Below are 25,478 nucleotides of genomic sequence, written 5' to 3'. Positions count from 1 at the left end.
ATTCTCCCTACCATTGAAGGCAATAAGCGTTCACGATCATGGTTGCACATACGCCTTAGTACACCCACTATTATTGGTTTGGTGTCTGACACACTGTTTTCCCTGGATGTCACCCACTTTATTGGATCTCTTATACATAACATCAATTTTATTTTACGCACAATCACTTCCACTAATTGATGGATTAGGTAATAATCCTGAGCACATACACACAATAGCTCACTTATATCTCCTACTTCTCTTTTATCACTTGCAATACAAATCACTTTATAAATAAATTAAATGAATAGGTAAATAGAACTAAAATAAATAATTAATAGTTCATATAATTCTAATTTTGGGTGGAGCATGGACCAGTCTGGAGCCGAAAGTTTAGCACCGAACACCTGCAGTGAATCCATTGATCACTCACTTAGATTCTCCATAATAAATTGCAGGTGCCTCATCCTGCACTTCCCTCTCGGGGTCCAAGAGCCTGGCTCCTTGTAAACCTTGTGGATCATGGGCTCACCGAAGTGTGTGGAGGGGACATTCGGATATACGGGCATTCTGGGACCACCGGAAGCAACCGTGTTTTGCAACCCTGGCTTTGCGATCCATTTGCACCTTCTCATCTCTTGAATGGTAATATATCATCAAATGTATAGAGATGTAATTCTTGAATAATATGCAATGTCAAACAACGTTTTGTATACTGTAAGATATTGTTAATGTCTAAACTAGAATTTTCTTACTACTATCTTCCTACAATTAAAAAAAAACCTGAAAAGACCGATAATGAAAAGGTCGAAATGCTTCGGGGTATTCATGTGGACGATTATGTTATAAACAAAATGGAAATCCAGGTCTCCTTGGCCAACTGTTTGTCATGAGTGATGATTTTTTCTGTTATCTGTGTCATAGACCAGTGATAATACTTAAAATTCTCTGCACATTTGAACTCATATTTTGATAGAACCAAGATCAATGTACGTATTTATCCATTTTATCCATATGTATATATATATATGAAATCATATTTTTATTGGATATACATCCATGTTATGAATTTAATAAATTCTTAACTTATTGTACCTCCGCATTTTAATTGCTTTATTCAAAGTCCCAAATTTCCCTTCTTTATTAATTCTAGCCCTAGACCTTCTCTGTAACTGAAAACATGCAACCTGTAGAATTTTTTAAATGTCGCCTATGGAGATTTTGAAGGGTTTGAATGTCTATTCCACGAGCAGGCGCAATTTTGAAGCGAGACATGTTGGGAATCAATTTACTCGGCGTAACATTATCTTTCACAATATAACAAAAAAAATAGAGCTAACTTTATTGTTGTCTTTTTTTTTTTTTCCAAAAAGTGTATTTTTTCCAAAAAAAGTGCGCATGTAAGACTGCACGGTGTGACATAAGGTATTGCAACAACTGCCATTTTATTCTCTAGGGTGTTAGAAAAAAAATCTATAATGTTTGGGGGTTCTAAGTAATTCTTTTAACCGCTAGCCGACTGTCTAATGTATATTTATGTCGGCAGAATGGCACGGGCAGGCAAAGCAGCGTACAGGTATGTCGCTTTGAATCTGCTGCCTAGTGGGTGCACGTAGTGCCGCCTAGTGGGCGCGCGTGCACCCGACGCGGGCTCCCTGACCTTTCCCGCGGGACCTGCGGACTCGATGTCCACCAGTGTCCCGCGATTGTGTCACGGAGAGGCAGAACGGGAGATGCCTTTGTAAACAAGACATTTCCCTGTTCTGCCTAGTGACAGGACACTGATCATCGGAAGCAGTGATCAATGTCGTGTCCCAGGCAGCCCAGCCCCCACACAGGATATACTTAGCCCCTTCCTTGCCCCCTACTGGTTAACTCCTTCACTGACAGTGTCATTTACACAGTAATCAGTGCTTTTTTATAGCACTGCTCGCTGTATAAATGACAATGGTCCCAAAATAGTGTCAAAAGTGTCCAATGTGTCTGCCAGAATATCGCAGTCATGATCAAAATCGCTGATCGCCGCCATTACTAGTAAAAAAAAAGTAAATAATAAAAATGCCATAAAACGATCCCCTATTTTGTAGACGCTATAACTTTTGTGCAAACCAATCAATATACGCTTATTGTGATTTTTTACCAAACATATGTAGAAGAATACATATAAACTGAGGATTTTTTATATATATATATATATATATATATATATATATATATATATATATATATATATATATATATATATATATAATATATATATATATATATATATATATATATATATATATATATATATTTGGGGGATATTTATTATAGCAAAAAGTAAAAAATATTGCTTTTTTTTCACAATTTTTGCTATTTTTTTGTTTGTAGCGCAAAAAATTTAAAACCCAGAGGTGATCAAATACCACCAAAAGAAAGCTCTATTTGTGGGAAAAAAAGGACGCCAATTTTGTTTGGGTGCAACATCATTGGGCAGCCAAATCCTCTGGGCTGAAGTGGTTAACTTGTAAACAACAAATCTCAGAAAAAGGCTTGGTCCTTAAGTGGTTAATGATTACAGAGCTGCATTTATTTATATCTTTCCTATATATATATTCAGTTTTTAAAGTAAGGTCAGAAACATGCTTGTGTTTAGAATGACTGACTAGGCGTTTTTAATCCAGAACAATAAAAGAACTGTTCTATTTTCTGTGCCCTGAAAACCTGCTCTTACAATTGTCTGGCAATGCGTTTGCAATGAGCACAACATCTACTGACAGACATTGGCAGAAGTCTTACAACTTGATCTACTAGGGCTTCCTACATGTTTCCTGTTGTTTTCAATAGGTCATTTATTGGACCTAGTTCTCTTTTTATTGCCATACAAAAAGGACAACTGCCTGACATGTAACTAACATCAGACACATTGGAATGTCTCCACTTTTCCATGTAAAATAAACACCAAAAATACATGGGCTTGAAAATAAACCTATAATGAGGAAGTATGGAGGCTGCCATTGCTGACCTTTCCTTCTGAAAATATTTTTTGAAGTCCATTATATTCATTGGTTATAATACTTATTAATTCATTGACTTGGTCCCTTTTGGACTGTTAAATATTTTGGGCCAGATCCAGAGAGCGAGTACGCCGGCGTATCTACTGATACGCCGGCGTACTTTCAAATTACCCGCGTTGTATCTTTAGTTTGAATCCTCAAACCAAGATACGACAGCATCTGGGTTCGATCCGACAGGCGTACGGCTTCGTACGCCTTCGGATCGTAGATGCAATACTTCGACGCCCGCTGGGTGGAGTTTGCGTCGTTTTCCGCATCGGGTATGCAAATTAGCTTTTTCCGACGATCCACGAACCTACGCGCGGCCGTCGCATTCTCTTACATCGTCTTTAGTCGGCTTTTTCCGGCATATAGTTAAAGCTGGTATTTTGCGGCGTATAGTTAGACTTGCCATGTTAAGTATGGGCGTCGTTCCCGTGTCGAAATTTGAATTTATTTTTTTTTGCGTAAGTCGTCCGTGTATAGGGATGGACGTAATTCACGTCTAAGTTAAAAAAATGACGTCGTTGCGACGTCATTTAGCGGGGACGCGATTCATTTAAATGAAACACGCCCCCTACTCGCCGATTTGAATTACGCACCGAGAGATACACTACGCCGCCGTAACTTACGGCACAAATTCTTTGTGGATTTGAAGAATTCAAAAGTAAGTTACAGCGGCATAGCGTATCTCACATACGCTGCGCCTATCTAAATGTACGTGGATCTGGCCCTTTATCTGTTTGAAAATGTAAGAAAACATACCTGGTTGGCTTGCCAGAAATCTTTTAAGGATCATTTCCTGACTCTCTGACTTGCGTTACTGCTATCAGCAATATTGTTCTCAGCTATCTCTGAGGACTGCATAACCATGACCCTCTATGTTATAGATAATAGTAGAGAGAAGGAAGGGTTCTGTAGTCCTATTTTGTTTCTGTAGTCCTGATACAGAAGGGATAAGAAGTATTGTCATCCTAGAATTGGAAGTGTGTGTGACAAAATCACTTGGTAAAAAATAAAGAGGGAAAAGTACTTGAAAAATAAAACGTATGCAGCCACCACATTCAAAGCCTAAACCTAGTAAAGAAAAAATATCAGCACAGGAGACATTACTTATTATCAATGCAATGTGCTTTTTGTGCCCCTTGCTCCTGCTTTACTTAAAGTGTTACTAAACCCAAAACAGTAAAATCAGTCTGTATATGTAGTAAAGCATACTTGTTATGCTCAATGTGGAACCTAAGGGATTAATACTCCACATTGTGTAAAAAGGCTCTTTGATCCTGTCTTCTCTGGTCATCCCCTTCTTCCACAGTCCCCAAACCATCTCCTGATAGAACAGAGCCTTGTGGGCAAGCTGCACATGCTCAGTTTGGTGTGTATTGTTAAATTGGCACAGGGCCAATTAGCACTGTCCAGACAGGGGTAAGGGGTCCTGCAGCTTCATAGGACAGTCAGGCCCCATACACACGATAGAATCTATCCGCAGATAAATCCGTGCAAACGGGTTTCAGCGGATAGATTCTATGGTGTGTACACTCCGTGGGATATTTATCCGCAGATAAATCTCCCCTGGGATGGATTTCCAGCAGATGGATATTTGCTGACATGCTCAACAAATCCATCTGCTGGAATCCATTCCAACGGATGGATCCGCTCGTCTGTACAGACTTACCGGATCCATCCGTCCAAAGGGATTCCCCGCACGCGTCGTAATGACTTGACGCATGCGTGGAATTCCTTATATGACAGCGTCGCGCCCGTCGCCGCGTCATAATAGCGGCGACGGCGCGACACGTCATCGGCAGAGGATTTCAGCGCGGATTTCAATGCGATGGTGTGTACACGCCATCGCATAGAAATCCTCTGAAATCCACGAGAGGATTTATCCGCGGATACGGTCCGCTGGACCGTATCTGCGGATAAATCCTCTCGTGTGTATGGGGCCTCAGAGTAGAATAAAAACTCCTCCTACTAGCTTCAACCAGACACTGATAGAAGTCACAAGACTGCTCTAACTGCTGATGGGGAAAGGTATTAAGCAGTTTATATCCATGTGCTGTGTAATGTGGGACACCAGATATAGTGAATGCAGTCCTGGGTTTAGTAACACTTTAAAATCTTCCTCCTCCAATGCCCCACATCCACCACCATAATCTTCTAGTGCAACTGGGGTAATAAAGCCAAGAGTCTTGTCATATGCACTCTTCAAGAGTGCCGATTATGTCTGCCTTTTCTGCCCACCACCTCCATTCATAGAAGCTGCACTATAGCTTCCATGAATGAAAAATGATTTATGAATGGAGGACGGACCTTTCATTCATCCATCTATCCTCCATTCATAGATCACTTTTCATTCATGGAAGCTACAGTACAGCTTTATTTCATGGAGGTGGGGGGCATAGTGGGCACTCTTGAGTGTTTGTGACAGGTCCCTCTATTAACCCCCACCACACTGGAAGACTATGGGTGCAGAGGTAGGGAGGAAATTGGAGGAGGAAGATTTCAACTAAAGCAGATTGGGGGCCTGCGCCCTGCATTACGGGCCGCCACTGGACCTCATATTATATGGTTTTGATAGATCTAAAGAAATATTGTACAAGAAAATGATATAATGTGTAGCCAGCTTTACTCTATTCAAAGTGAAAAAAAAAGAAAGTTTTGCCTATAGTTCTACTTTAAATATATATTACATTTAAGAAAAGCCAACAAAACAAATAACCTACAATGGCCATCTTTGCATCTCTCTAGTGAAGGTTTTCTCTATAGAATGCTTCAGTGGGACAGATAATAGACAGGAGATAACAATGAAATTGAAAAATATATATTTTTTTTAATTTTCTAGAAAATAACTGTATGAGGTTGAACAGTGAGTCTTCATCTTAACCTCCCTGGCGGTATGATTATTTCAGAAAAAAGGTGCTGAAAGCGGTACCATTATTTTGCAAGGAAATTTGGTGTTTTATACTGTAGGCCTGTAATTCTTAGGAATAACTCATTTAAATCTGACCAAACAAGAGTCTAGTAGGCATCCCGGGTATGAAATTTTTTTAAAAAACAAAATTATAAATTATAATATAATAAATAATTATAAAGAATTGTAACAAATAATAATATAATTATAATAAAAATTATTCAATAATGTAATCAACTCAAAATCACTGAAATTTGCTCAGTTGCAGAATTGTCGCTGTCATTAATTTTATTTTTTTTTATGACGAATTTTCCCACAAATCGCTATCGCACAATTCTGCAAGTGATTATAATTTATTATCGCTGTTTTCTAGCTGCTCTAAAACCATTTTTGACATAAAGGGACACTTTTGGTTGCTATGGACAATCTACAGTTTGCAGGCAGAAAGAACAGTTTTTATTATATAAAAGAACATGTAGGACACTGGGCAGACCTTAACATTTATTCCAAAATAACATTAGCATGAAAAAAATCAATAAAAAGATAATGGGTAATTAATTTAATATGGGAGAAACATAGTATGGTTGGAGTTATTTATTTGTAGAAAATATTAGTACACATTATTTGCACATGGCAGAGGTATCCCTGGTTACACTTCTGACATGGACTTTCAAGCTTTTAATTATAAGCTCAAAGACATGGATATTCTTAGTAACTCTGGCCCAGATTCACAAAAGAGATACGGCGCCGTATCTCCTGATACGCCGTCGTATCTCTGTTTTAGGGTCTTCCTAACTATGCGACTGATTCATAGAATCAGTTACGCATAGTTAGCCCTAAGATCCGACAGGTGTAATTGAATGACACTGTCGGATCTTAGGATGCAATACCTCGGCCGCCGCTGGGGGGAGTTTGCGTCGTAAACCAGCGTCGGGTATGCAAATTAGTAGTTACGGCGATCCACGGCGGTTTTCCGCGTTCGCTACGTCGCTGCTAGTCTAGTTTCCCGTCGCAAAGTTAGTCATCGTTTTTGCTGCCCTAACTTTACACAGCCCACGTATGTGCTGTATAAAGTATGGCCGTCGTTCCCGCGTCGAAATTTGTAAATTTTTTGTTCTTGCGTAAGATGTCCGGGAATACGAAAGTACGCTACGCACGTCGCCGTTCGAAAAAATTACATCACTTCGCGCAAAGCACAGCGGGAATTTCAAAACGGAGCCTGCGCAGTAGGTCCGGCGTGGGAGCGCGCCTAATTTAAATGGCACACGCCCCTTTGAATTAAGCGGGCTTACGCCGGAGGCCGCCAGCGTAAGTTTTCATGCAAGTGCTTTGTGAATCAGGCACTTGCGATGAAAACTTGCGGCGGTGTAACGTATCTACGATACGTTACGCTGCCACGATTCTACGTGAATCTGGGCCTCTATTTCCAATTTAAATTACCAACACGTAATTGAAGTGTCATGAATACTGTACCAAATGAGTATTTCTGCATTGAATTTAGAGGATAAGTCACTAACACAAAGTTCAAGTGCTTATTATCAAACCTAGGCATGCTTAAACATTATTCTGTGGTTCATTTCTAAGAACAAGCACACAGAAGAACATTATAATGAAAAGAGTAAAAAAACACCAAAGGCATTTTGGATATAGAAGAATAAACCTCAGGAGACTGCTCATTTCACAGTCCTCTTTACTTTGTATCAATTCGCTAAGTCAATAAGCAAAGCTTTGATTCATTTTCTTAGATTTCATTCTAAGATTAGAAGTATCATGTAGTTGTAGAAAAAAAATATTTCAGAATTTCAATTGATTGTGGTTTATCAATGCAATTTATTGTAGTGCTCTACACATGAAAGTATAACTAAAGGCGTGGAGAGGGATTAGAACAGTGGTCCCCAACCTTTTTGGCACTGGGGACCGGCATTGTGGATGAAAATTGTGCCAAGGCCCGATGATGCGGGCCGACAATGCGTTTTTTTGCGGCCAATTTGTCAGTAAATGTCTGGGGTTAGCACTTCAATCATCACAACACCATGGTTTATATGGTGTCAGGATGATTGAAGCGCATTATTTTTATTATTATATTGTAATATAAAATTAAATAGTTAAACTCATCATAATGCAGAATCTGCCACCAGATGCAGATTGCCACAGTGCCTGTCACCAGATTGCCACATGCCTCCAGATGCAGATTGCCACATGCCTCCAGACTCAGATTGCCACATGCCACCAGATGCAGATTGCCACATGCCACAGTCCGCACATACTGACCCCCCTGCCACAGCTCACCTCTCGATCTCCCTGCCCTGGATGTCACAGCGCCGAGCGCTGCCGCTGCTGCCTGTTGCCTGGCTTCACTCACGGAGGGCGGGAGGGCGCCGAGCTGACATCCCCCCTAATGTGTGGCATCCAGTGCACAAAGCACCCTCGCCCCCCTCTTGGTACGCTGGCCGGGCTGTGTGGGCGGAAGTGCGGCGGGGCTGTGTGGGTGGAAGTGCGGCAGGGCTGTGTGGCCGGAAGTGCGACGGAGCTGTGTGGGCGGAAGTGCGGTGATGGCGGTGTGTTGTCATATTCTGCTCCCTATCGGCGATCTCTCTGCTCGCCCGCTACCGCCGCACTGCATGCTTCGCGGCCCGCCAGTAAACAGGCTGCGGCCCGGTAGTGGGCCGCGGACCGGGGGTTGGAGACCCCTGGATTAGAACACCTTTCAGGTTTGTATTGCTTTCTGTGCTCCCCCTTAAGAGGTTTCACTCTCTCTATTTGTTCTAGTGTTATCACCGAGAGAGAAAGTCAAAGAAAATCCCAAATGTTGGTTTGTCACTAGAACAGGTAAGCGGGGACACTGGTGACCCTGGAGACAAGCATAGATTACCTCACTTTGAAGGGATTTCCATTCACTTCCTGTTTTGGCTATGGCGCAGGAAGTGAAGGGAAATCTCCCCAATGGGACAAGGATGGTAAAAAAAAAAAAAAGTTTTGCCTTTATTTCTACTTTAACATTATGACACATACTTCTAAAAAGCTTTGGGATACACTACCTGTAGTTTAAGCACTAATGGCCAGTAAGCTGCCCATAACTACTGAAGGAAGAAGGAAATTACCAGCAGAAAGGAAAGGTTTATAGCAGTGGCGGTGCATCCATAATGGGCGCAGGAGCGCCGCCCCCTCTCTTCTGCACCCGTCACACAACAATAGATATTATCATGCATTGCATGAATATATCTATTGTCGCCGCTCCCGCCCACTATTCAGGTGTCCGGCCCTCTGTTGAGCGCCGGCCTCTCTAAATAACAGCGGTGGGTGTGTTTTGCAAGTGCCTGATTAAACTATGCTGTGTTAGGGAATTGCTTCCCTAACACTGACCCGCCTCTCAGCCAATCGGGTGCACCGGGTCTGGTTACCGGTCACCTAGCTGAAGCAACATTAAGGACGGGAGCTGAGGGAGCGTGGAGGAGGACGGCGCTGACCCGAGGAAGGTAAGCGTTGGGCTGGGGACAAACTGGCGGCATTTGGGGACAAACTGGCTGTATTTGGGGGGAAACTGGCTGCATTTAGGGGGAAACTGGCTGCATTTAGGGGGAAACTGGCTGTATTTGGGGACAAACTGGCTGTATTTGGGGGGAAACTGGCTGCATTTGGGGGAAACTGGCTGTATTTGGGGACAAACTGGCTGTATTTGGGGGAAACTGGCTGCATTTGGGGACAAACTGGCTGTATTTGGGGAAAACTGGCTGTATTTGGGGGGGAAACTGGCTGCATTTAGGGGGAAACTGGCTGCATTTGGGGACAAACTGGCTGCATTTGGGGACAAACTGGCTGCATTTGGGGACAAACTGGCTGCATTTGGGGGAAAACTGGTGGTGTTTGATGGGCACAGTGGCTGTGTTTAATCGGCACAGTGGCGGCAATTGATTGTTTGTTTGTTTTTTCAGTTTGTTTGCACCCCCCAAAAAAATTTGAGCACCAACTGCCACTGGTTTATAGCAATACTGCTAGACCATTAGATGCTCCCCTCTAATTGTGGAAGTAGAGTTCAGTTTGAATGCATGTGATGTGGGTGAGAATTATGAATATGGCTCGCAAACTTATATTACAAAAATGGATATCAAATTACTCGCCAACGATAGATCAATGAATCAAAGCATATATAGTATATAATATAGTTTGGTGAGCACAGTTATGGAGGTGTTTTTTTATTTTTTGTATTGTTGTTGGGTGGGATATGGGATGGTAATGTTTTAAATGTGTTTTTTTGTTGTATAATAAAAAAGTTAAGTTTACTAGCAGAAATTAATAGAGTAAGTGATACTGTTGTGCCCAAACAACAGATTTGTTTAGGGATCAGGCCAGTCTATGCCTATTTTAGTGGGCTTGCTGTCCAAGCCCCAACCATTGTGGGTAGCCCACAAATCTGATCCCGTTTATCACAGTTTTCTCAGTTATGTAAAATCTATTAACCACCAATACTTTCCATGCAGGGATTTTCTAAATGCAAACCATTTTATGTACTTCTTACCTGCATACATGTGCCTCAGTATAGGCTGACATAGTTAGTGTGCAGATTTTGGAAGCTTATGAGGTCAGGAATATTCAACACTATATTTAGGCAAAATGTTGCTGTCTGGTGATATTCATAACTGGAATACAGTACTATACAATGTCATAAGGCTTCTATTTTTAAAGCAAGAACTGGGGCATGTTTGTGGTATGACGTTGGTTCAGGCTAATGCTCCAGGATAATGCTTTCTTTTGGATGAATACATTATCATAATATCCATTTAATCCAGGTGTCACATAGAAATAAGAAATATATTATGATTTATCTACTTTGGCCTAAATGTTATTAGTGCTGTACAGAATTAGTAATTATGTGGTGTCATTACTGATTGTATGTGTATATATATATATATATATATATATATATATATATATATATATACCCATATATACTTGAGTATAAGCCGACCCGAGTATAAGCCGAGGACCTAATTTTACCACAAAAAAATGGAAAAATGTATTGACTCGAGTATAAGCCAAGGGTGAGAATGCAGCAGCTACTATAAGCGGAAAAGAGGGTCAACAATGCCCATTTGCACACCTCCCTGTGCCCATTGCAACCCCACTGTGCTATACCTCACTGTGCCCATTGCAGTCTCACTGTGCCATTCCTCACTGTGCCATACCTCACTGTGCCCATTTCAGTCTCACTGTGCCATACCTCACTGTGCCCATTGCAGTCTCACTGTGCGATACCTCACTGTGCCCATTGCAGTCTCACTGTGCCACACCTCACTGTGCCCATTTCAGTCTCACTGTGCCATACCTCACTGTGCCCATTGCAGTCTCACTGTGCCATACCTCACTGTGCCCATTTCAGTCTCACTGTGCCATACCTCACTGTGCCCTTTGCAGTCTCACTGTGCCGGAATACCTGCATTCTTGACAGGCGTAAAAATTTTTAAAGTCGCGGCTTCCTTCTGGCGTTCCGTTCCGTGATAGGCATTTGACACTGTGTTCCACCTATCACGAAGGTCCGCTCATCCTCGGACTCAGTTTCCCAGCAGTTCAGTGTTCCGCCAATCACGGACATTCTTTCATCCTCAAACAAGAGGACGTCCGCTTGTAATTTTTAATAAATCCACATCTATACAGGTGCATCTCAATTTAACTTAATCTTAATTTATTTCAGTAATTCAAATCAAAAAGTGAAACTCATATATTATATAGATTCATTACACACAGAGTAATATATGCCAAGCATTTCTCTCTTTCTTTTAATTTTGATGATTATGTTTTAAAGCAAGTGAATGCCCAAAATTCAGTATCTCAGAAAATTAGGCATATTACATAAGACCAATGAAAAACAAAAGAAAACAGAAATGTTGGCTTATTGAAAAGTATGTCCATGTACAGTATAGTATGCACTATATATACTTGGTCAGGGGGTCCTTTTGCTTGAATTAATGCAATAATGCCGCGTGGCATGGACACGATCAGCCTGTGGCACTGCTGAGGTGTTATGGAATCCCAGGTTGCTTTGATAGCGGTCTTCAGCTCTGGATCTGTATTGTTGGGTCTGGTGTCTGTCATCTTTCTCTTGACAAAACCCCACAGATTCTCTATGGGATTTAGGTCAGACGAGTTTGCTGGCCAATCAAGCACAGTGATACTATGATCATTAAACTAGGTATTGGTACGTTTGACAGTCGGGGCAGGTGCCAAGTACTGGAAAATGAAATCAGCATCTCCATAAAGCTGGTCAGCAGAGGGAAGCATGAAGTGCTCTAGAATTTCTCTAGAATTTCCTGGTAGAGGGCTGTGCTGACTTTGGATTTGATAAAACACAGTGGACCAACACCAGCAGATGACACCAGCTCAGCTCACTGACTGTGGAAACTTCACACTGGACCTCATGCAGCTTGGATTCTGTGCCTCCCGACTCTCCCTCCAGACTCGGACCTTGATTTCCAAATGAAATGCAAAATTTACTTTCATCCGAAAAGAGGACTTTTGACCACTGAGCAACAGTCCAGTCCTTTTTCTCCTTAGCCCAGATAAGATGCTTCTGTTGTCTCTGGTTCAGAAGTAGCTTGACACAAGGAATGTGACAGTTGTAGCCCATGTCCTGGATATGTCTGTGTGTGGTGGCTCTTGAAGCAATGACACCAACTTTCCATTATTATGCTTGGATACAGCACTTTGTGAACAGCCAGCTTCTTTAGCAATGACCTTTTGTAACTTACCCTCCTTGAGGAAGGTGTCAATGACTGTCTTCTGGACAACTGTCAAGTCAGCAATCTTCCCCATGATTGAACCAGACTGAGAGAATATTTAACCATTGCCACGCAGGCCAATTCTGACGTTTCTCTCCAACGTGTAAAAATCAAAAAAAAAATTGCTAGAAAATTACACGGAACCCACAAACATTATATATGTTTCTTTAGCAGAGACCCTAGAGAATAAGATGGCAGTTTCATGCATTACATAAAAATAAAAAACAGTAAAGTTAGCCCAGTTTTTAATATAATGTGAAAGATGATGTTGCGCTGAGTAAATAGATACCTAACATGTCATGCTTAAAAATTGCACATGCTCGTGGAATAGCGCCAAACTTCAGGAATAGCGTTTACATATGTGGGCGCATTACTTACGTATGCTTTTGCTTCTGCGAGTGAGCACATGGGGACAGAGGCGCTTTAAATTATTATTATTTTTTTATTGTTAATTTTACTTTTATTTTTCTATTTTGACACTTTCTTTTCACATTACATTTTTTTGATCACTTTTATTCCTATTACAAAGAATGTAAACATCCCTTGTAAAAGGAATATGCAAAACAGTTCCTCTTTACAGTGAGATATCGGGTCACCTCTAGGCTGGGAAGTCTGAAATAAAAGAATAAAAAAAGATCTCGGCTTCCCAGCCGAGACGGCGCCATTTTTTCGAATGCAGGAGTCGGGCGTGATGTCATAACATGGACAAGTACATTCATCCCAAAATTTAACATTAAAAGCAAATGAAATTTTGAAGTAGTTTCCGGATACACTTGTCAAGTCATGAAATGTCCTGAGAATTGTCATCCAAATGTTTGTACAAATTTCATTTCTAGTGTATAGCCAGGTTAAGAGCTTTGATTTAACAGAATTTTGGAAATGGGGACGGGTGCATAAAGAAATTTGGACTTGTTTGTGGCTGAAACTTTTGTTCTGAAGTTATTCTGTCTACTGCCTTTAATTAAGTGTAAAAAGAAATGCAGAGCAACACCTATTAGACTTTTTAGCTCTAATACCATTACAAATAAGGCATGGGAACCAGTCACAAAGCAAACACCTAAATAGCGTAGATAAGCAGAGATTAAATTTGAACTTTTGTCCAGCCCTAAGAAACAGACAAAATCTTAATCCAGAAACAAAAAGGACTGTTGGTTGGCTAAAGAATTTATCCTTTGGCTTCGTATACTCTCACAGAGCACTGCAGTCATCATGTAAAAGCCTTTTCTGGCAATTTTTGTTTAACCACTTAAGGACCACGCACTGTATATATACGTAATTATTTTAAAGATGGATATCTCGGTAACGGCAGCAGCCGCTGCCACAACTGAGATATCCATCTTTTCTGTGAGCGGTCCTTTAAACTATAACGGTGGTCTCCGTGGCGGATTCGCCGCGAGATCACCGCTATCGGCTGCGGGAGAGGACCCGCGCCCTCCGCCGCTTACCGGAGCCGTCGGCAGCGGCGGAGGCGATCGGGTGCTGTCTCCTGCTTGCTGTGGATGCGAGTGAGGGCAAGATGGAAGAAACGTCAAAACATCACTTCTGCCCATGATTCTTAAAGGCATATTTTCTTGTCATTTTTTCAAATGACAATTTATTTATATTTTTTGCATTTTAGGGTAAATATGAGATCTGAGGTCTTTTTGACCCCAGATCTCATATTTAAGAGGACCTGTCATGCTTTTTTCTATTACAAGGGATGTTTACATTTCTTGTAATAGTGGCAGAGCACCACATTACTAATCTCCGTGGGGCATCGGAAGGTGTCCCAGGTCTTTTATAATCCTATAGTGTATAAAAAAAAACAAGAATAGATTTTATATTATTTCTGGAGTTCAGTTTTAAACAGGGGCCCATCCATTAAGGGTGCAAGGGCTTGCGGCCCGTCCATTAAGGGAGCAAGAGGATTTTTTGCCTCTTTGTAACATCCTCTACCCACACCACTCCCTATATGTTTAATAGATAGGTTCATGCATAGCATAAATCTATCCACGGCCGCCGTGGCCATCCATTATTCATGGGACTGGCCCCTTTCAGCATGCCAGGGGCATGAATTATAGTTGCAGGGGTGTTTTTTTGAAGCACCTGATTAGAGACATAGGCTATAATAGGCTTCAAAATAGGGTTGCCTCGTGGCGCAGAGCATTGCACTCGGAGCCCACCCAGGTGTGTTAGAAAAGAAAATTAACATTCGCTTTTCTAACACTGAATTACCTCTCCGCCAATCAGGAAGCGCAGGACTAACACCCGTTTCCAGATTGACTGAAAGGTCAGGCGATCCTATTGGATGCCTAAGAGGAGGAGGAGGGGGATACACGGCAGAAGCTGCCGTGACCCACACCACAGGAGGAGGAAAAAAGCGGTGGGACAGGCTGCCCATTCACTTGCTTCCTAGATGGGGTAAGTGCGGGGCTTTGATGTCCCGGGGGGGAGGGGGTGGCCGCCCCCCCCCCCAAAAGAAAACAACAGCCGCTACTGGTTTTAAAGTCAAATTGCAGAGTATTTAAAAATGTGAAAACTGTGGACATAATCATTGTCTCCTAGTTGTCTCTACAGTATAGTACTATAGTACAGTATATGATTTTCTCCTTATTTTGCATAGGTTACATTTTTCCTCCCCAGCCTCACTCATCCTATTCCTACACACTCACAATCACGGCCTGAATGAGCACACTATGCAAACAGCAATGATGACATGCAAAGTTCAGTAATAAAAGCCAATCGGATTTTAGCTTACGGAAGCCAAACCTGTACAAGTGAATACTACAGGTCCCAGTGTCCTCCCATATAAGCCCACGTGTATAGGATGGAGGTCTCTGGCATGTTCAGAATGGGAACCAAGGAGATCAGTTTCATCATGTGTGAGTCTAGTGCGATAAAATGACACATTTTTCTCACTTATTCCTATATATAAAATATTTTCTGTTGTTTGATCTAGAAAAAAGATCTGATGTTTATTATTTGCCTCCCCAATGTATAAACACACCAACACAAATATGACAACTGTATTTTGTATTGCCTGTAACAGGGGTTTCCAAACGTTTTAAACAAAGGGCCGGATTACTGCCCTCCAGACTTTGAGGGGGCCGGACTGCGGCCATCAGGAGTACAAAATCCCCCATCATTGGTGTCATTGGGAGAAATTCTGCCCCATCACTGGGAGGAATTCTTCCCCATCACTCAGAGGAATTCTGCCCCATCATTGGTGTCATTTGGAGGAATTTTGCCCCATCATTGGGAGGAATTCTGCCCCATCATTGGTGTCATTGGGAGGAATTCTGCCCTATCATTGGTGTCATTGGGAGAAATTCTGCCCCATCATTGGGAGGAATTTCTGCCCCATCATTGGTATCATTGGGAGTAATTCTGCCCCATCATTGGGAGTAATTCTGCCCCATCATTGGGAGGAATTCTGCCCCATCATTGGGAGGAATTCTGCCCCATCATTGGTATCATTGGGAGGAATTCTGCCCCATCATTGGTGTCATTGGGAGGAATTCTTCCCCATCACTCGGAGGAATTCTGCCCCATCATTGGTGTCATTGGGAGGAATTCTTCCCCATCACTCGGAGGAATTCTGCCCCATCATTGGTGTCATTTGGAGGAATTTTGCCTCATCATTGGGAGGAATTCGGCCCTATCATTGGTGTCATTTGGAGGAATTTTGACCCATCATTGGGAGGAATGCTGCCCCATCATTGGTATCATTGGGAGAAATTCTGCCCTATCATTGGGAGGAATTCTGCCCCATCATTGGTATCATTGGGAGGAATTCTGCCCCATCATTGGTATCATTGGGAGGAATTCTGCCCCATCATTGGGAGGAATTCTGCCCTATCATTGGTGTCATTGGGAGTAATTCTTCCCCATCATTGGGAGTAATTCTGCCCCATCATTGGTGTCATTGGGAGTAATTCTGCCCCATCATTGGTGTCATTGGGAGGAATGCTGCCCCATCATTGGTGTCATTGGGAGTAATTCTGCCCCATCATTGGTGTCATTGGGAGGAATGCTGCCCCATCATTGGTGTCATTGGGAGTAAATCTGCCCCATCATTGGTGTCATTGAGAGGAATCCTGCCCCATCATTGGTGCCAATGAATACAAAATCACCCCAAGGGCCGGATACAATCAAGCAAAGGGCCACATCTGGCCCCCGGGCCGCAGTTTGGAGACCACTGGCCTGTAACATGGAACCATTGATATTTCAATGGGTACGTGTTGTTTCTTAAAAAAAAACTAAGTAAAAATAAAGAATTAAAGTACCACTAATGCCTGGTACACACAATGAGATTATGAGATTGATCATCCGTATTTTTATTTATTTTTTGCATGCTAATCTCATATCATAAAATAAAGAGTTTACTGAGGTTCTGAAAACTCTCGTACAACAGAATAAAAATTTGGAAGTCATGTAATGTGTTGTAGTGTATTTTCAAACGACAACGAAAATCGTACAATCTGGTATTGTACGAGAAACATTTTCATGCTTGTCCGACCTGATAATATTGGCTGAAAAGTCGTGAAAGCTGTGTACTAACGATCAGATTATCGTACGATCACGTCTAAAGCTGTATTTTTCTAACGATTTTCTGATCGCGTGTACGGGCCATAAAAGATACCCCTAACCCATACACATCCAGTAAATAATAGCCCTCAATCATTAAATTGCTACCGTAGTTTTTTTAGCCTCTTTGTAACATCCTCTGTGATCTCCCAAACCTCCGCTTTTCCCCCTTGCTGTCATCTCTTGGAACAAGCAATGCACGTTTGTTGCGGTCATGTGCACTGCTCTATGCACACTCCAAATACCATAATCCATAGTCCAAAGTGTATCTCTAGATCAGGGGTGTCCAAACTTTTTTAACAAGGGACAGATTTGCTGAAGTGAACATGCGTGAGGGCCGACCATTTTGCCTGACATTCTTTGAACTATTAAAATTCGGTCTAAGTGTGTTTGTTCGAGCACTAATACACTGTTCAATAAGAATTCTCCTGCCTTTGTGGCTGTGTGTGGTGAAGAGAAGAGCTCAGGCATATTTATATATATATATATATATATCTTTTGTGGCCCCCAACGAATCCCTGAGCGCCGCTCAGGACTAAGGATGAGCTCAGGCATGTTATTTGGATATACCGCATTTATCGGCATATAACACACACCTTCACTGTAAGAGGGAAGTTTCAGGATTTTTTTTATTTTATTTTAAATAAAGAACTGTGAAGCAAAATAAGGGTCAGTGCCCATCAATGTGCCTAATCAGTACCCAGGCATCAAAATAGAGAAAGGGATATCACCGCGTTTCACACTAACAAACAGTGCTTAATCATAGAGCTATAACTAAGCACTGTTTGTTAGTGTGAAATGCGTCAGTCTTATGTCCGTTCTGATCTGCTGTGGCATGTATTTTTTAATCTGTTTTTTGAATAAAGGCAAAAACTTTTTGTGGAGTGTGGCTGTCCAGAATTTCTTCCCATTTGCACTAATCAGTTCCCAGCTGCAGCCTCTCTATTGCCATGAATGCAGCCTCACAAGTGCCATGAATGCAGCCTCACAAGTGCCATCAGTGCAGCCTGATCCATGCCCATTTGCAGCCTCAGAGGGGACAGGGAGGGGGGCGGGACGAGTGCCAACACAGAATCTCCTGTTTACTTGGCGGCCTCTTTAATACAAAGTCCTGCCTCCAGGGCCGGCCTTAGGTGTTCAGGCACCCTGTGCATGTGGCACCCGCCAGTCACCTAAACATACACAAAGAGGACCCCTTTACATTACACAGCACCCTGCATCACTGGACCCCTTTACATTACACAACACCCTGCACCTATGGACCCCTTTACATTACACAGCACCCTGCATCACTGGACCCCTTTACATTACACAACACCCTGCACCTATGGACCCCTTTACATTACACAGCACCCTGCATCACTGGACCCCTTTACATTACACAGCACTCTGGACCCCTTTACATTACACAGCACCCTGCATCACTGGACCCCTTTACATTACACAGCACCCTGCATCACTGGACCCCTTTACATTACATAGCACTCTGGACCCCTTTACATTACACAGCACCCTGCATCACTGGACCCCTTTACACATTACACAGAACCCTGCAGCTCTGGACCCCCTGCATGTTACACAGACCCCCCTTCAGTGCAGACCCCCCTTCAATATATCCACCCCTTCAATGCAGACTCCCCCATTCAGAGTAGCCCCCCCCCCCCGTTGCTGGTCTGCCACCCCCCCAGTGTGTGGTACGCCCCCACCCCTAGTACGCCTCCGGAAGGCCGCATGGCGCCCCTGTTGCCCATGGCGCCCTGTGCGGCCGCACAGCTCACACACCCCAAAGGCCGGCCATGCCTGCCTCCTATGATAGACAGAACAGTCATCCAATGACAGCCCTGGAGACCAGACTTCCTATTACAGACGCCGTAGAGGAAACAGGAGATTCTCCTGTATGTAATCTGACGGTGCTCGTTCCGCCCCCTCCCTGTCCCTTCTGAGGCAGCGCCAAAAAATACAGTATATATCTTTTGTGGCCCTGGGGGCCACAAAAGATATGTATACCCAAATTACCAGGAGGGCCGCATTAAACCGAAACGCGGGCCGCAATTGGCCCCTGGGCCGGACTTTGGACATGCCTGCTCTAGAGTAAAACAAGAGAGGGTGGCTACATTCCTACGTACAGTGGCACAATGGAGAACAAATGCAGCCATCTTCTAACAGGAAACCAGATCACAGCAGCAAAAAAGAAAAGGAATTTGGAGGAGACTGAGAGCAATAGAAGATACCTTTCCAGTTAAAGCTGAACTTCACCCAAAAGGGAAAGTCCGCATCCAACCACCCCTAATCCCTGAGTCCCTTCCACTGGTTCTGCTGTGACGTATTATTAAGGGCTCTTCGTTATTCACAGGGGCCGAGGCGATCAGGGTAATCCGTTGTCTCTTCCACCCAAATTGCCTAGGCCCCTGATGCCCAACCTGCCGCCTGAGAGCCCATTGGTATACGATGTGTGATCCTTGTATCACAGCAGTCTATAGTGACAACATTGATTTGGGTAATAGCATTGACCTCTACTAGACTCATGTATCATGTTCTCAGTTCCATATCTTCTTCTGCAGCGTATGCCCAGACCAAAATGTAGCATGACCCTCATTTCCCTTATTAGGTCTGCAGTTTTTGACCCTCCTCTCAAGCATTACATATATTAAACATAATGCTGCCCTTTGGTAATGTCAGGGGCCACATTAGCTTATAGGTCAACAACCACTAACCTTGGTGATCTGAGGTTATTGGTCATTGGTAATGACTAAGCGCACGTGAAGTGTGTGAAACGCGTCTACCCAGCACTCTTGTTCTTGTAGTATTGGGATGTCCTAATAAAGGATTTTTGATCTACAGTGGTGTGCGGCCATTTCTTCTATTTCATTGTGTGCGGAGGCGACCCGGGGCGGGCACCCACTGGATCATTAGACTTCCTGGTATCACCTGGGAGCGGTGGGTTTTCTTGTTTGATAGAAGTTTGCCCCCCACTTTGCCCGCAGCCTCTTGAGACAGCTCACAGATCCCAGAAAGCTGCGGTACCATTCGCACAGCTCAGTGCACCTGCACATGCACACAGGAAAGCTGCACGAAGTCACAGCTGGTTTCCCACATGGCAGAGCAATGGTACCTGAAGACTGGCAAAGAACCTGCCCAGGTGAGGACATCGCTGGATCCCTGGAGAGGTAAGTGGCCTTTTATTCAAAGTCAGCAGCTACAGTATTTGTAGCTGCTGACTTTTTACTCTTTTGGGGGGGGGGCTGAAAAAAGCACTTGAATGCCGCGTACACACAATCGGACATTCCGACAACAAAACTGTGGATTATTTTCTAATATATATATATATATATATATATATATATATATATATTTGTATATTTCTGTGTGTATGACTGTGTGTCCCAAGCGTGTCACGATTCTACGGGGTAAAATGACCGCACCAGCCAAGCAGACTCTGGCTGGAAAAAGCGCCCAGAGGCGATTCAGTTCGCATAAGTAGCGCTATACAAGTCATTCATTCATTCAATGAAATTTTGGCTCAAAATTGTCTTGCATACACACGGTCACACAAATGTTGGCGGATCTTCCGAACGTCAAGAACGCGGTCACGTACAACACTACGACGAGTCGAGAAAAATTACGTTCAATGATTCCAAACATGTGTCAAATTGATTCCGAGCATGCGTAGGATTTTTGTGCGTCGGAATTGGCTACAGACGATCGGAATTTCTGACAAGAACTTTTGTTGTCGGAAAATTGAGAACCAGCCCTTTAACCACTTCCCGACCGCCGCATGTAGATATACGTCGGCAGAATGGCACAGACAGGCACATCAACGTACCTGTACGTGCCTGCCTAGACGTGCCTGCCGCTACATGCGGCGGTCGGGTTCGGGTCGGATTCCCTCGGGGAGCGATTCGGGACGACGGCGCGGCTATTCGTTTATAGCCGCCCCGTCGCGATCGCTCCCTGGAGCTGAAGAACGGGGAGAGCCGTATGTAAACACGGCTTCCCCGTGCTTCACTATGGCGCTGCATCGATCGAGTGATCCCTTATATAGGAAGACTCGATCGATGACGTCATTCCTACAGCCACACCCCCCTACAGTTGTAAACACACACTAGGTGAACACTAAATCCTACAGCGCCCCCTGTGGTTAACTCCCAAACTGCAACTGTCATTTTCACAATAAAGAATGCAATTTAAACGGTCGGAATATCCGACCAAAAGCTCACATCGAACATTCGTTGTTGGAAATTCCGACCATGTGTACGCGACATTAGAATGCATACTTGAATGGAATTTTATTTAATTTTTTTTTGTTAAACCAATGTCACTTACAAATAATAGTCCAACATATCTGTGACAAGCCTGTAGCTCATCAGCCTCCCTGGCGTAATAAAAGCAGGAAGCCTGGCCTCTACGTTCCAGCCGGCACTGCCAGGAAGAGGAAAGGATTTTCCCTTCATCCCATTAATTAGAATGAACAGATGATACAAAATAGTGTTTGGAACTACAAGAATAAGATCAGCTCTTGCATTGTAAGGCATGCATTAGAGACGTGTCTCTGGGTTTACAATCACTGGGTGGGTGATTTACAGTACTGCTACATGTGAATCACATAGAAATCCTCAATATATGACAATGATCTACTATGGCATGCATAGGCACTAGGCAGACATTATAGAATCCAATCATAGCACACACAGAGATGAGTGATCAGAGGGCCTAGCCCCAGAAACATAGGAGATCAGGCAGATAGGGTGAAGCTGTACAAGGTGTATTTGCTCTCCTAGCTGTATAGAACCCTGCCCTGCTGAGCAGAGTAAATATAGAGCATTCCCTGCAGGCACCATGGCCAATTCACCAGACATGAACAACAAAGGCTGCTTTGCTGCTAGTCCTGAAATATAGGGCACACTATCAGCTGCCTCCCATGGATCTCATGTAATAGGCTTAGAGAAATGCCAGGCTCACCTCATTGCATGTTGGCAGATTGCTCAGAGCTGTTCCCAGCAGCAATTGAAGGCAGATCGCGAAGCATCCAGTCCAGCAGAAGAATGGCATGGTGATGAGTGAGCAGAGTCTTGCTTGTCAGGATCAGATGGGAGAGATGCAGAGTCTGGAGTGTCAGGATCAGATGGAAGGGGATGCAGAGTCTGGAGTGTCAGGATCAGATGGAAGAGATGCAGAGTCTGGAGTGTCAGGATCAGATGGAAGAGATGCAGAGTCTGGAGTGTCAGGATCAGATGGAAGGGGATGCAGAGTCTGGAGTGTCAGGATCAGATGGAAGGGGATGCAGAGTCTGGAGTGTCAGGATCAGATGGAAGGGATGAGGATGCTCCCTCTGCTGCTGCTGCTGCTTTCTTCACCTGATCGCTGGGCTAATGAAGCATTGACAAAGCCGGCCTGTGACATCATGACAAGGTGGAGAGACAAAAGGAGGAGGGAGGGGAGGGCTGAGCTGGGCTGTGCCTAAATAAAACACATTCACTGGGGGGACACAGCACAGAGCTGAGGAAAGGGTTAATGTAATTGTTTTCCCTTTGCAACAATGACACATCTTCCTGATCTACTCTACTAGAATGAGTTCAGAGTGTGACATCTGCAGTATGAGAGTGAATAGGATACAACAGAATTCTATTCTTCTACAAAATCCCATACATGTGTTCATCTAGATCAAATGCCCATTTTGGGGTTCTTCCCAAGCAGAAGAATCCAGACTTTGGAGGGCTAGATCAAAGATTTTACAAATATTCACAGGGGAAAACGTTTTCGAAATTAACAAATCAAATTTAAACGAATGAATATGTTTTACATGCACTTTTTTTTTTTTTTATCAGAATGATAAGATTTAGAACGGAGGAAAAAACAAAAAAACAGCAAATCTAGCAAAGAAATCCCCCAAAAGCCTGAGCCCATCAGAGTCCCAATCAAAGCCCCCTTAGGCCCAGTACACACAGTCGGACCGAAACGATGAGAATGAACCGAAGTTTCGTTTCATCGGACCAAACCGACCGTGTGTCGGACTGTTTTCCTGCGGTCCAAAATGTTAAAACATGCTTCAAAACCGAACCGATGGACCGCTGCCTGATCGGACCAAACCGATGGTTAGTACACAAAAGCATCGGTTCAAAATCCGCGCATGCGCATCATAATCAAGTCGACGCATGCTTGGAAGCATTGAACTTCGTTTTTTTCAACTGGTCGTGTGTTTTACGTCACCGCGTTCTGACCCGATCGGTTTTTGGAACGATGGTGTGTACACACATCAGACCATCAGGCCACTTCAGCAGTGAACCGATGAAAATGGTCCGTCGGACCATTCTCATCGGTTTTGTCCGACTGTGTGTAGGGGGCCTTAGAGTCCCCTTTAAAGTCCCCATTACATAGGAGCCCCCTCTTACATCTGAGAGCTGGATAAAAAATTCAACGGCCCGGGATTTTTCCTACAGGCCATAGTTTGGAGACCCCTGCTACAGAGGTTACTAGGGGTTCCTTAAGCTGCAGTTGATTTTCCTCCCATTTGATGGTCCCCATTACAATGGAGCCCCCTCTTACATTTGAGGGCTGGATAACATTGTTCAGTGGGCCGGGATTTTGCCCAGTGGCCATAGTTTGGAGACCCCTGCTGCAGGGGTTACTAGGGGTTCCTTGAGCTGCAGTTGATTGTCCTCCAATTTAATGGTCCCCTTCAAAGTCCCCATTATATACTGTTGGAGCCCCCTCTTACATCTGAGGGTTGGATAAAAAAAAAATCAGCGGGCCAGGATTTTGCCCACTGTCCATAGTTTGGAGATCCCTGCTCCAGAGGTTACTAGGAGTTTCTTGAGATGCAGTTGATTGTCTTCCCTCTTGATGGTCCCCTTTAAAAATCCCCATTACATTTTGAGCCCCCTCTTACATCTGAGGGCTGGATCAAATACATTTAGTGGTCCAGGATTTTGCCCAAGGGCCATAGTTTGGAGAACTCTGCTCCAGAGGTTACTAGGGGTTCTTTGAGCTGCAGTTGATTGTTCTCTCAAATGATGGGCCCCTTTAAAGTCCCCATTACATAGGAGCTCCTTCTTACCTCTAAGGGCTGGATGAAAAATTTCAGCGGGCCAGGATTTTGCCCACGGGCCATAGATTGGAGATCCCTGCTCCAGGGGGTTACTATGAGCTGCAGTTGATTGTCCTCTCATTTGATGGTGCCTGAATAATTCCAGGGCCAGTGCCACTTGGCAGAGTCAACAGCGTGATACCAATAATCTTTTCAAGGGTGCACTCACATTTGGGTCGATTCTCCCCACTCACCACTCCCCCACTGGTCTGCACTCATACTGGATTGTAACACTAATGCCCTGTACACACGATCGGTTCATCCGATGGATTTCCCCACAGAAGATCGTTTTTTTCTATCGTTTTTTTAACAATCAGATAATTTTAAAACAAGTTCCTAGTTTCTTCACCGATGGATAACAAACCGATGGGTCCCACAAACGATCGGTTCGTCTGATGAAAACGGTCCGTTTTCATCAGACGAACCGATCGTGTGTACGCGGCTTTGCAAGTGTTCCCAGGCATACTCCTGCTAACCAGACCTGTGATCTCTGTTGAGGAGAACTCAGCTCCAGCATGGTTTGCACTCACGCTGCAGCAAACCCAACCAGATCACAAGAAGACAGCACTCCAGACTACCTTTTTTGAAGTGGTCCCAGGCAAGGTACATTTAACCAGTCCGAGGCATGGTTCCCACTACACAAGGGAACCAGCCCAAGGGGCTAACCCACAACCAGAACTCTTTTAGAGTGCTACTGTTAATGCGCCCTAAAAAGCTGCCTGTAAAACCGGCCATAGATGGTTAAAATCTCAGCCGGTTCAGTGAGAAACAGAATCAAACTACTGTATGTATGGACAGGATGAACGTACCCAAGTTGATCGATCGATCAACTTGTGTACAACCAGCCTGACAGATTTTACATGCAAATATTCCTAGCGGCTGGTATAGCCACTAGCAATATTTACTGTCTTGGAACACAATGGCTCCACGGGATGGATTTTCAACCCACTATGTCATGTTTATTGCATTTCACATGTTCTTTGTTACAGGTTGTATTATATTTTTATGGACATTTGTCATAGTGAAATCTCCTTACGTAAATTTCAGACGGGGAGTGTGCTGTTCTCCTTATAGTTATTTGTACATTGCATTATTAATCTTTATTTCTCCATGTTTTTTTTCAT

At 43.5% G+C, this 25,478-nt stretch overlaps 1 protein-coding gene across 1 annotated transcript in view; it reads right to left on the bottom strand.

Moving 5' to 3' along the window:
- Positions 1-22,637, bottom strand: part of ELAPOR2 (endosome-lysosome associated apoptosis and autophagy regulator family member 2) — a 159,249-nt gene extending 136,612 nt beyond the window's left edge. Inside the window, exon 1 of the mRNA XM_040343432.1 lies at positions 22,230-22,637. Coding sequence (XP_040199366.1) covers positions 22,230-22,319 — 90 coding nt within the window. The 5' untranslated portion in view covers positions 22,320-22,637. The remainder of the gene's footprint in view (positions 1-22,229) is intronic.
- Positions 22,638-25,478: the final 2,841 nt, after the last annotated feature.

Source organism: Rana temporaria, chromosome 3 (genome assembly GCF_905171775.1).
Source record: "Rana temporaria chromosome 3, aRanTem1.1, whole genome shotgun sequence".
Classification (NCBI taxonomy): Eukaryota; Metazoa; Chordata; class Amphibia; order Anura; family Ranidae; genus Rana; species Rana temporaria.
Note: the sequence above shows the minus strand (reverse complement) of the source record. Positions and strands in the feature narration are given on the sequence as shown.